General features: G+C 44.0%; 1 protein-coding gene and 1 pseudogene across 1 annotated transcript; one reads left to right on the top strand and one right to left on the bottom strand.

The window, feature by feature from the left end:
* Positions 1 to 3,359: 3,359 nt before the first annotated feature.
* Positions 3,360 to 3,677, top strand: LOC127204311 (tumor suppressor candidate 2-like). The gene has a single exon (XM_051163237.1). It carries the CDS (start codon positions 3,360 to 3,362, stop codon positions 3,675 to 3,677), a length of 318 nt encoding a protein of 105 aa, XP_051019194.1.
* A 665-nt stretch (positions 3,678 to 4,342) lies between these two features.
* Positions 4,343 to 11,744, bottom strand: LOC127204310 (60S ribosomal protein L28-like; annotated as a pseudogene).
* Between the last annotated feature and the right edge of the window lie 528 nt (positions 11,745 to 12,272).

The raw sequence follows: 12,272 nt of genomic DNA, 5'->3' as shown, positions 1-12,272 counted from the left end.
GTTTTGGTTTGTTTTGGTTTTGGTTTTTCGAGCCAGAGGGTCTCTCTGTGTAGCCCTGGCTGGCCTAGACTCACTTTGTAGACCAGGCTGGCATCGAACTCCACAGTGATCCGCCTGCCTCTGCCTCCGCCAAGTGCTGGGATTAAAGGGGTGCGCAACCGGCCGCGGCCGTTTTTGTTTTTTGTTTTTTGTTTTTTTTTTTTTTTGGTCGTTTTTTTTCTTCTATTTTTCGATAAAACAAACCAAAATTATGCCCCATTATCTGGGTTCCATTATAAAATGTACACAAGAAAAAGGGGAAACCAGAGAGCAGTTGGGGATCCGGGAGTCAGATAGGGGGCTCTACAAAGCAGGAAGTGCAAGGACTGGGAGCTGGGAGAAGAGCATATGTGGGCTCCTTCCCTCTCTGTGTGGTTACCCCCTCCCTTCATTCTGCCCGATTTTCATTTCCTTTCCCTGACCCTGACTCCGTGAACATCACTGAAAATGGCAGCTATTACAAGGAGTTGGGGCCAGGGATCACTTGCTGTTCACTGGTGGCCCACGGGGAGTGCTGAGGGGTAGCCCAAGCCCCTGCCTGGCTCTCTACACGAACTTGAACATTCATCTGGAGCAACCAGGGGAATCCTCTGATCTGGGGGGACCGTGATGTGAGGGGACCAGCTTGACCTAAACTGGGCTAGTGGGCACCCCGTTTGCTGTCCCCACCACCCGAGCTCTCTTGCATTACTGTCTTCAACAGCTCCACCACCTGGACCTGATGGGGGATGTCAGCTAAAGAATGAGCAGATGGGACTCCTCCAGCTTGTCTCATACCCGTTCTGTCATTGTCATGACAGTTGTATCCCATTGCTGTGGGAACTTAGTTAACAGACTCGCTGGGCACCTCCCCTCGCACCTCACCCCTTTCCTTCTTCCAGTGTTTGGGGTTAGGAGTTTCAAGAGCCGGAGGGAGGAGTTGGGTCCAGTCCCACTCAATTTAGGCCAGGGGGAACTGGATCCCACCACATGGGTGTAGGGAAGGGGAATCTATCCACATACCTCAGGTTACGGAAGATGCGCGGGTTGGGGGGGGCTGAGCAGACCAAAGCAGATGGAGGGGTTGGGCCTGGGGTTGGAGAAAGGCTTGACCAGGGTGGCGCTTAAGGGAGGGAAGAAAGCACCGCGGCAAGGGGCAAGTGAGGGACCCAGGCCGCCGTCTGGACCCCTAATACCCCCAAGTCTGTACAATATGGTTTGCTATAAAACTCAGAATCGGTCAAAAGAACAGACAAACAAACAATAACAACAACAAAAAAAAACCACAAATGAACAAAAACACCTAAAAAAAAAAAAAAATAACCCCCCCCCCAAAAAAAACAAACAACAAAAACAAACCAAACCACACTGTTTAAGTTAATTGATGATTATTACATTCTCACAAAACCAGGCATCTCAATGTCAGGGATCTGATTTTTTTTTTTTTTTTTTTTGTTTTCCTCCTCGATTTATGTGTTTCTGCCTGCATGTACACCTGCAGGCCAGAAGAGGGCGCCAGATCTCACATAGATGGCTGTGAGCCACCATGTGTTTGCGGGGAATTGAACTCAGGACCTCCGGAAGAGCAGTCAGGCTCGTTAACCTCTGAGCCAACTCTCGCCAACCCTGATTTAATGTTCTTAAGACATTCATCTAAACAGAACAGAAACAAGGAACAGTGACTTAACCGATGTCACTATTTTCAATCGTAGCCCGATTAGAGCTGTGCTGTAAAGATGCCAGTCGGTTATAGTTTCATACTAGGATATTGCAAAAGGAATACACCTTGAAATATGTGAGATCAGTATGTGTGCAAAACCTTCTATAAGCAAAAGTCCAGTAGCAAGTAGCAGTGTTAGAGCATAGACTTGTAGTCCTGTTGCTAAGATCAGCGAGAGGGCAGTTTATGGTAATCATGAATGTTGTTGTGGAGAAACCCTCATCTCATACCATGTCTGTGAGGAACAAGAATCAAACTGAATACAAGGTGGAAACCTGTCATTTTTTTTTATTCTTAGTGGCTGTATCCTAGGTCAACAATGGATACTAGCCATGTGAGCAAGGGATATTGAAAGAAGCAGCGCCTTCCTCTCTCTAGAACCATGAGAATAAGATGTAGGAGTTTCCCACTTTGATTAGACTTTATGAATGTGAACAGTTTTACAATTAACTGGTTTTTTCACACATCATTGTGAACCTCCACAAACTCTCACTGGCAGAAAATCTCTGAGGACTAAAATGTGAAATCTGGTTGTCCTGGTTTAACTTTTCAAATGTGGTATGACGTACAGTATAGAAAAATGTTGTGAACGCCACCAGTGTGGTAAAGCTCTGAGTTCTTCCCTTCGCTCAATATGTGAAAAACATCATATAGAAAGACGATGCGTAAATGTGAGCATGTAATAAATGCTCTCACTACCATAGGATTTTTGCTGATTTCCTATGGCCTTAACTTTCTCTGTCTGCACTACTCAAAACACTCTGACCTTCCAGGTCCTACAGGAACAGCCGATTAAGCTCAATTTCTGATATTTTCCACATTCCTCCCAAAGAGAGCTTCCCAGGTTCTGTCCAACAGCAGAATCACTTTTGCGTACCATGCTTTAACTTGCTGTACCCTCTAATCAACAGCATCTCAGGTAGTAAGTGGGAGTTTGGGATGGTTCTGTCCGATCACAGTCCATCATTTTGGGAGCTCAGGATAGAAACTTGAGCTAGAAAGTCAAGGCAAACACCATGGACAAACATTATTTCCTGGCTTGCTCTCTTGCAAGGTCACCATGTCATGTTCAGCTGGCCAGGCCCATTTGCTTAGGGATATTGCCTCAGTGGAAGAGCCTTCTCAAATCAATCTTCAGTCACATAATCTCTCACATATATGGCAACCAGACATTCTGATGAGATCATGCGGTCAATTGAGACTCCCTCACATGACTGTGGGGTCTGAAATGTTGAGAGCTGAAGCTAATTAGGTCGCAGAGATATTAATATATGAGAAAGTCTGAAAAACTCCAAATCAATGTGTTAACCATATCAATCACTTAAGTAACAAAAACCCAAACATTGATGATTATAACTGGAAAACACAGACTTGCCAAGAAATGAGAGGCAAACCTTTAGGATCAAGAGATAACTAAAAATGTTCCTCCACAGAGAGTTCCCAAACTAACAAAAGCTAAAGGAATTCACAACACTCAAATTCAAGTAAATAGATAAACAAAAGAAGAAAACAAAGAATCGGGCAGCAGCTGTGGCACCTGCGAGTCAAGGATAGGACAGGGCATGGTCACACTGTGAGAGCCCAGCGGTTGTGGGGTTTGCCAAGTGCCCAGGGGGCTAACATGGGCGGCAGCAGTTCCAAAGCTCTGGCCTTTTGCCTCTGCTACCGGGGCGGGGAGGTTAGGGTTAGGGTTAGGGAAGCGGTGACTCCTTTTGTATTCACGCGCCACGGTTCCATGTTCTATGGTAAAGATAGGGATCTGGCTCACAAGTTCTATGAGGAGACAATTGTCACCAAGAACAGACAGAAGCGAGCCAAGCCGAGGCAGATATATAAGAATCAGACTCCTCAGGGCATCGTGAGGCTGGATCCCCCCACCCCCTACACGCAGGCGCCTGAATCGACATGGATTTCCCTCGTGTTGCTCTATGAAGTGTGAGCCTGTGGCATGGAAGACACAAGCACCCACTGCCCCAGCAATAAACTCCCAGGATCAAGGTGTGGCTTCCGTTCAGGAGTCCAGGCTGATGCCGCAACCCTGAATAAACTAATCAGCGTTGGACCAGAAAAATACAAACAAAACAAAAAACCAACAACAAAGAATCAATGAAACAGTGGATTCATAGCAAAAAAACCAAAAAACCAAAAACAAAAACAAAAAACAAAACTAACCCTTATAGCAACTAACTAAAACACAGAAGGATATGCAAATTTTAAAAATAGGAAACAAAAAGGACTTACAAGCAGACAATGAGGAAATCTTGAGACTAGATAAGGACATACTTTAAAAACCTGTACTCCTAAAACAAAACAAAACAAAACAAAACTGTACTCCTAAAAATAAACAAATAAATGAATAAAATTAAAAAAAAACCTGTACTCCAACAAATTGGAAAATGTAAAAGAAATGGATAATTTAATTGATAGGCAACTATTATCAAAGTTAAACCAAGATCAGGTAAACAACTTAAGTACACCTATAACCCCTAGTGAAACAGAAGAATTCAATACAGGACTCCCAACCAAAAAAATCCAGGGTTGGATGGTTTTAATGCAGAAATCAAGCAGACTTTCAAAGAAGACTTAACACCAATACTGCTCAACCTATTCTGCAAAATAGAAACAGAAGGATTATTAACCAATTCATTTTATGAAGCCACAGTTACCTTGATAGCCAAAGCACAGAATTACTCAACAAAAAAGAGCACTGCTGACCAAATTCCATCATAGAATAGATCCAAAAATACTCAATAACATATCTATCAAAGAACAGATCAAGAAGATCACAAACAATGTTCAAGTAGGCTTCATCCCAGAGATGCAGGAATGGTTCAACATACAAAAATCAGTACAAATCACCATATAAATAAACTGACAGAAAAAAAAAAAAGAAAAACACACATGATTATCTATCTCATTTGCCACCTACCAAGCCTTTGACAAAATCCAACACCAATTCATGATGAAAGTCTTAGAGAGATTAGGAATACAAGGGACATACCAGTTGTGGTTAATTTATCAGTATTAGGCCTATAATTATCATTACAGCGTTATTTTCTAACACGCTGGCATTCAGTCAAGACACAGACACCTGTTATATTTTAAAATAGCCTTAGTTAACCTTGGGCAGGCCAGATATTAAATCCCTAAAATACTTCTTATGCCATCTGCTTCTAATAATTTCTATCAACCTACCTCCTACCCATAATCCCAAATATTTGCTAATTTTCAGCATCTGAACTGAATCTCCATCCATGTTGGCCATATGCTTATCTTCTGCCCAACCCATGGCGCAGCCTTCTTCCGTCTCTCCTCTCCTCTCCTCCTCTTTCCAAGATTTTCTGTGTCTTCCAAAGCCTGGGAACCTTAGCCACGCCCATCCCATTTGCCCAGCCCAGGGGAGATGGCCTTTTATTGGTCAAACAGGTTAGACTCTTTCTTAGGCAAGATACAAGCTGGAAAGCAGTAATTAGCATCAAAATACACCAGACCCTTCTCCAACACGTACCTAAACAAAGTAAAAGGAATCTGCAGCAAGCCTATTGGCAACATCAAATTAAACGGAGAGAAACTCAAAACAATTCTACAAAAATCAGGAACAAGACAAGGATGTCCATTCTCCCCATATCTATTCAATATTTTATTTGAAGTTCTAGCTAGAGCAATAAGACAGCTGACAGAGATCAAGAGAGTAACAGACCCTATGGAACTTGAGTTCTGGAAAGATGTCAAGTCCCCAGGCAGACACAGGAAACTGAACCTGGAAACTACAAGAACAATCACTGCCCTTAACTGCTGAGTCACATCCCCTGCCCTTTAATGGTTCCTTAAGTAGCTACTGTGGACAGTTAAGTCAACAAACAGTGAGTCAGAAATGATGGAGCACCGAGGACACTTTCTTAGAGCATCAGTGGAGTGACAGCTCAGGAAAGACAATCACACAGAAGTGACAAAAAGAAGTCAAGAAGTTTGGCAGCAAGAGGCTCAGGTTATGAAAGATATTTGCCCAGAGTTATGCACCTGAGGGCTTTACAAGCATGAAAACAATCTGAAACAGTATGTAGAAAGAAAATAGTAAGGCTGTGCAGAAATTAATGAACTAGATAGAGACTCAAAGATAGTACAATGATTCAACATAACAGAATTGTTTAGGTGCAGGGACTAAATTACTAACAAAACATCGTTCACCTAATTCAAACTGGTAAAGTGAATTTATATGTATTAGAAGTAGAGCTAACATGGGGATCCTGCAAGATTTGACAAGGACCTTGTGCAGTGCTGTGGAAAGTCCTACACACATAAACCACAACTGAAGACATGAGTTCCTAGAAACAAGTGACCAAATCAGCCTCCTACACGATACAGCTACAACACACAGCAAGCAGCTGCTGAGACTGAAGCAGTAAGAGTTTCTACCAACAGTGTCTGAGGACTGGACAGATTAGCATGGAATTCTCCTTTCTAGCAGCAAACCTTATACTAATGCCAAAAGGAGAACACTGCATAAAATACAAAAAGAGAGGAGCAATAGAAAGTCCTCATGCAAAGCTGGCTTTACCTCAGAGCACAAAGCAGGTGAGCTCAAACAAATATATACAAAAAATAAAGAAATCATAGAGCAGTTGCCAGGATCTACACAGACACAGAGATCATCTATAAATAACACAGAAATGGAAAAATTGAGTTCACACCAAGAATGCAAGGCTGTTTCAACACCTACAAATGAATCTATGTAAGACACCAAATATGTAGACTCAGTGAGAGAAGAAAAATGGCTATGTCAATAGATACATTAAAGCCCTGTGGTAAAATATGACATTTGCTCAGTATAAAACCTCTCAAGATATAAGGACAGAAGGAACATACCCCAGAATAATACAGACAGACACAAAGCTAAAGCAAACAGTGTAAAAAAGGACAACTGGAATAATTCCACTCTAATCAGGACTAACTCAACACAATGCATCAGTGAGTACATGGTTCTCTGACAGAGAAAAAAAATATTTAAATATATTTTATTAATTTATTCATATTACATCTCAATTGTTATCCCATCCCTTGTATCTTCCCATTTCTCCCTCCCTCCCATTTTCCCCTTACTCCCTTCCAGTATGGCCTGATGTCATGCTCTCACAGCATGCATAGTGGGCTGGGAGCTCAAAGAGACTCAGGACAAAGGGCTACCTGAGATTAACATATTAAAGGAGACATTTTTGGAGAGGTGATTTCTTGTTGCCTGGTTCCTCTCTAAACCCTAGTCTCTCCTCCCCTCTCAGTCCTATCTGGACCCTTCTAGATACATATGGCTGTTTTCTCCCTCATACTGTAAAGCCCAAAATTGACCTGCAAACATCACCTGCCCAAGAACCACATTAGCTACCTGGAATTCTGGGAGTTGTAGTTCTTCAAAAATAACAAAGCCACATGGAAAAGTATAGTGGCATATAGGTTTGTATTCATAAGCCCCTGTAGCTCTTGACCAAAATCCATTTCATGGTCAATGTTTACCATCTATAATAGTACCTGCTCAAGTGGTGAAATTGTTTTTTCTCCTGGGAATCTCAGGATGATCACAGCATAGAATAACCCTCAACCATACCCTGGCTCAGTCAGATCTCCAGTTTTCATCAGACCCAAGGTATACCATTAATAACTAAGCATCAAAGACATATTTCTGAATGCTGTGCTCACATCCAAGACGTTAATGTTTCCAACCATAACTATGGTGTTTTATTTTTGTTTTGTTTTGTTTTTTTGTTTTTTCAAGACCTTGGCTGTCCTGGACTCACTCTGTAGACCAGGCTGGCCTCAAACTCACAGCAATTGCCTGCCTCTGCCTCCCGAGTGCTGGGATTAAAGGCATGCACCACCACGCCCGGCTAACTATGGTGTTTTATAAAGTATATTTTCTGATTCAATCAAATCTGCACTGGTTCCACATATGACCAACATGTATTCTGTGGATACCTATCCCCCAGGACAAAGGACACACTCTTGACTAGGCAGATAGAGGAACAGAGGAGTTAAGAAAGCATGGGTGAATTCGAATTCGAGGAGATCTGTAACTGCTGTAGCTGTGAACCCAGTGTCCAAATACACATACTGCAAATGCTCCATGAGATGATTTTATGAAAATTATTCTGGAAACCATAAAAAAATTAAAAAAAAAATACCCACAATAAACACCCTACCCAACAATGGTAAGATATCCTCAACAGAATTGTGATAGTGGCATCCTTAAGGGCAGGAGGCAGAGGCAGGCAGATCACTGTGAGTTCCAGGCCAGGCTGGTCTACAAAGCAAGACTAGGACAGCCAAAGATACACAGAGAAACCCTGTCTTGGAAAAAACAAAAACAACAACAACAACAACAACAGCAAAGCAGCTGAGGAAATCACGCTGCTCCTCTCCCTCTGTTTCCCATGTCTCAGCCCCTCTGACCTGGGAGGGTCCAGGACCGCTAGGCTGCTGTTCTCACCGCTGTGCTGCTGACTGGTGACTGACCGGGCCAGCAGCCAGGAAACTACGGCTGAGGAGAGTTGTCCGGTTTCTGCAAACAACCTGCCCCTACATGACCACCATCCACCGAAGGAAATGGTGCATATTCATATAGACCTGCCCACTATCCTTCAGTTCCAGTCACGTGGTTCCCCAAACCTTTTCAAGGGCCACCCAGACCTTTTCTCGTCCTTGTAACTCTCCTGGTTTTTATTGTCCCTGCCCTGCAGAGACTGGTCCCTCCCACTCCTTCTCAAGTTGCAGGCCACACAGCTCTGTAGGCTCAGTTCTCTTAACCAATATATTTTATTACAACTTATTAACTGAACCAACGTCACTTATAACCCGACTAACCAAAACAATGGGAAAAAAGGACTAAAGAACACAATAACAAAACCTTAAGGATACCAGTTCCGAGGAACGATTCTCCTGGCATAATCAGCAGGATTTCTTCTGCTGGAACCTGGAGTAACCAGAACCCGGAACCTCGGCAGGAGCCGGAGCCCCAAGCCTTCCCTAGCAGTTAGCAAACGAACAGCCAAAACTATCCCAGGTCTCCAAAAGCCCTGCCTCCAGTTCTGGGCTTATTTATATATCTCCTCCCAGAATCTGTTCACGAGATCTTTTCAGCTGGCACCAATCAAGCTCCCGCACGAGGTTTGTCTTCTAGTGGATTAACCTCACCTGTTCTCTCATAAGACTGTTCTGATCCCACACTTGGCATCATAAAAAACAGGTTTATCTCTCCTTCACAGCTCCAACTGTCAAGCTGCCCTGGCTCTGCTCTGCAAGCCTTCCAGCATTCTTGCTGCCAGCCTAGACCAGAACTGGGTTTAGTAGGATGCTACACCCGAATATCTGAGCCCTATAGTGAATTCTGAACCCTTCATATAAAAGATAGGCAGCCTAACTTGTTAGCTTGGAATACAAGCCTCCTAGGATAAAAAAAACGCAGGGCAAAAGACATCCAACACCCTAATTCCAATTTCTTTTGGTCTCATTCTCAAAATAAATTATTTACATTAAAAAAAAAAAAAGGACTAAACATCAATCACAACCAGATATGTATCCTCTAAAAAGAGCAATTTAAATAATATCCCACATTCAAAACACAGTGTCATGAAGATAAGCACATGGAAATGGTTGATGGGTATAGAAATATGATGAAATGGACAAAGGAACTGAGGACAATGTAGAATAAGAAAACTGCTGGGCATGGTGGCGCACGCCTTTAATCCCAGCACTCCGGAGGAAGAGGCAGGCGAATAGCTGAGAGTTCTAGGCCAGCCTGGTTTACAAAGGGAGTCCAGGACAGCCAAGCTTAGTTATGAAGTATAAATGAAAATAGCTTTTTTTGTCTTTTTGTTTAATCATTAGAATTTGTAGTAAAGAAGGGTATTTAGGGATGGAGAGGAGACACTTGAGTCAGAACTCAAGACAGTGGGTAGAGAAAAAGTAAATTAAATCAGCAAGTGGAGGAGTTGGGGAGAGCCCACTTTAAACATCAAATCAAGAAATTGGGGAGAGAGCAGAGGATTGGAGGGAGGAGAGAGGAGAGCTGGAACTTGTCTGTCCTCCAGGGCAGGGGGCAGGGGCAGTGGGGAGAGGGGAACGGGGAGTGACCCTGCTCCTGGGCCAGAAGGACAGAGCAGCAGGCACTCCCATCTTAACCAGATTGGTCACTCCTCCCTACAGCCCCCTGAAGGAAGCCTGAGCAAACAGAGATGGGTCATGGGAGTGGGGGGGGGGGGTCCAAAAGCATGGAAGGGCCAGCAGGGTCCCCTAGTACTGATTCTCCTCTACCGAGAGGTGGGCAGGGAGGAGACACAGCTCAAATACTGAGCAGCCAGAAAAAGAAGATGGTGAGAAACAGGAAGAGGGAATCCTACCAGCTGGAGGCCGGGTGACTCTGCCCCATTCTAGACCTGCTCCCATTAGGAAAGGTTCATGGGCCTTAAACATGGTGGTGAAAAAGCCAAAGGGGAAAGCACCAACACCAAACAGGAAGTGAAAGTCCCCGGTGTCACCGAATGGCTGGAATCCTGCTCTGCTCTCTGGAGCTGGTCTCCCAGCTGATGCCAGCTTTACACACCGGGCACTCCTGCCGGTCTGTCCGTGTCTCCAGCCACTGATGAAGACAGGGCCAACAATACAGGTGGCCACCCACGCTGAGCCGTCTTCAGACATAAATTACATTCGAAGGTCGGCACGGCTCGCGGTTTGGCCCTTCCGGGCCTGGTCCTCTTCCTCCACTACTGCCATGGCTGGTTCTGCTTCACCCCCACGTACCCCTCGGTATCCCTGGACACGGACACACACACACACACACACACACACACACACACACACACACACACACACGTCATTCCTGTGTTTGGTTTTTTGTTTGTTCTGTTTCGTTTTTTGGGACAGGGTTTCTCTGTGTTACCCTAGCTGTCCTGGACTCGCTTTGTACACAAGGCTGGCCTCAAACTGACAGCGATCCGCCTGCCTCTGCCTCCCAAGTGCTGGGATTAAAGGCGTGCACCACCACCGCCCAGCTTGAAAATAACTTTGGTTAGGGGTCACCACGATAACATGAGGAAAGTTATTAAAGGATCACAGCATTAGGAAAGTTGAGAACCCCTGGTTTAGAGGCTAAGAGCTTCTGGGGATGCTTCTGGGGAGCAGGTAACGTCCTAAATGAATTGGCAAGAACCCTTGTGCCACAGACTCATGGGAGAAGGCAAGCCTTTTTGCCAAGGTGCAAATGTTGACAGAGAACATGGACTACAGCTTCCTCCTCCTAGATGTTTACAATCTGAGACTGCTTCCCTACAGAGACTTCCTACTAAGACCTCCCAATAAGAGATGCAGAGTTAACAGCTAGAGTCAACATTAAACAGGAAACCATGACATCCCACAGTTACTACAGCTCCCATAGATAAGGCTGAAAACTCAAGGAAACAGTGTGCTGGAAAGACTTAAATCCCACAACATGCCAGGCATCAACAACTTCTACAGAGACCCTGAGATCCAAATATGTAAGTACAAGGGCCTAATATTCTCTTAGCTGGTGAATACCCACCCAGACCTCTCTCAATCTCTGGTTCCAGGTAGAGCTGGTTTTCACTGACCGGATCTGCTTTTCTTTTTCCTTTCTTTTCTTTTTCTTTTTCTCTTTCTGTCTTTCTCTTTCTTTCTTTTTCTAGACAAGGGTTTTTTTTTGTGTTGATTTGGCTGTCCTAAACTCGCCCTGTAGACCAGGCGGGCCCGTAACTCGCAGAGATCTGCCTGCCTCTGCCGGCATGCGCCAACACTGCCTGGCCCTGTGTTTCATGACCACCACGACCCCTTTGCCATTGGCCTCGGGCTCCACTCCCACAGTCTTGGCAGTGAATCAGCCCATAGTAGTGGAAGGAGCTGTGGGCTTCAGATTATTGGGCTTGGTGATGAGCGTCTGCTTATTCCTCTTGGTCAGGAAACTGGAGCAGTTCCCAGGGACCATCCATTGCAGATTCACAGACATTTCAGCAGCTCTTCTCCCTATGGTGTACCTGAATGTTCAATAAGACTTTTGTGAGGCTAATATAGAGTTCAGACCAATATATTCTTAGTTTAAAATTGTCCATTTCAATCATGAAAATCTATCAAAAGTAATTTATAACTGAGCTGAAATGATTATGAGGCACAAACGGCTCTAAAAGGTATTCTATGTATTACCTATGTAATACCTGATGTATTATTAGTCAGGGTTCTATGGAAAACAGAACTGATAGAATCAATTTCTCTATTTATAAAAAGAGGCTGTGGACCAGCTAGTTGAACAATGGCCATCTATGATGGCAATGTCCAAGAGACCAGTAGTTGCTCACTGCAGGAGCCTCGATGTCATAGTGCAACTTTAGTATAGACTGGAATCCCAAAGAAGTAGGCACTAATGCCAGTGAAGGAATGGACTTGCTAGAAAGGTGAGAGCAAGCAAAGAAAGAGTAAAAGCTTCCTTCTTCTATGTTTTATATGGGCTTTCCATCACAAGGTGTAGCCCAGATTAGGG

Source organism: Acomys russatus, chromosome 20 (assembly GCF_903995435.1).
Source record: "Acomys russatus chromosome 20, mAcoRus1.1, whole genome shotgun sequence".
NCBI classification, from domain to species: Eukaryota; Metazoa; Chordata; class Mammalia; order Rodentia; family Muridae; genus Acomys; species Acomys russatus.
This window is presented reverse-complemented; position numbering and strand designations above follow the sequence as displayed.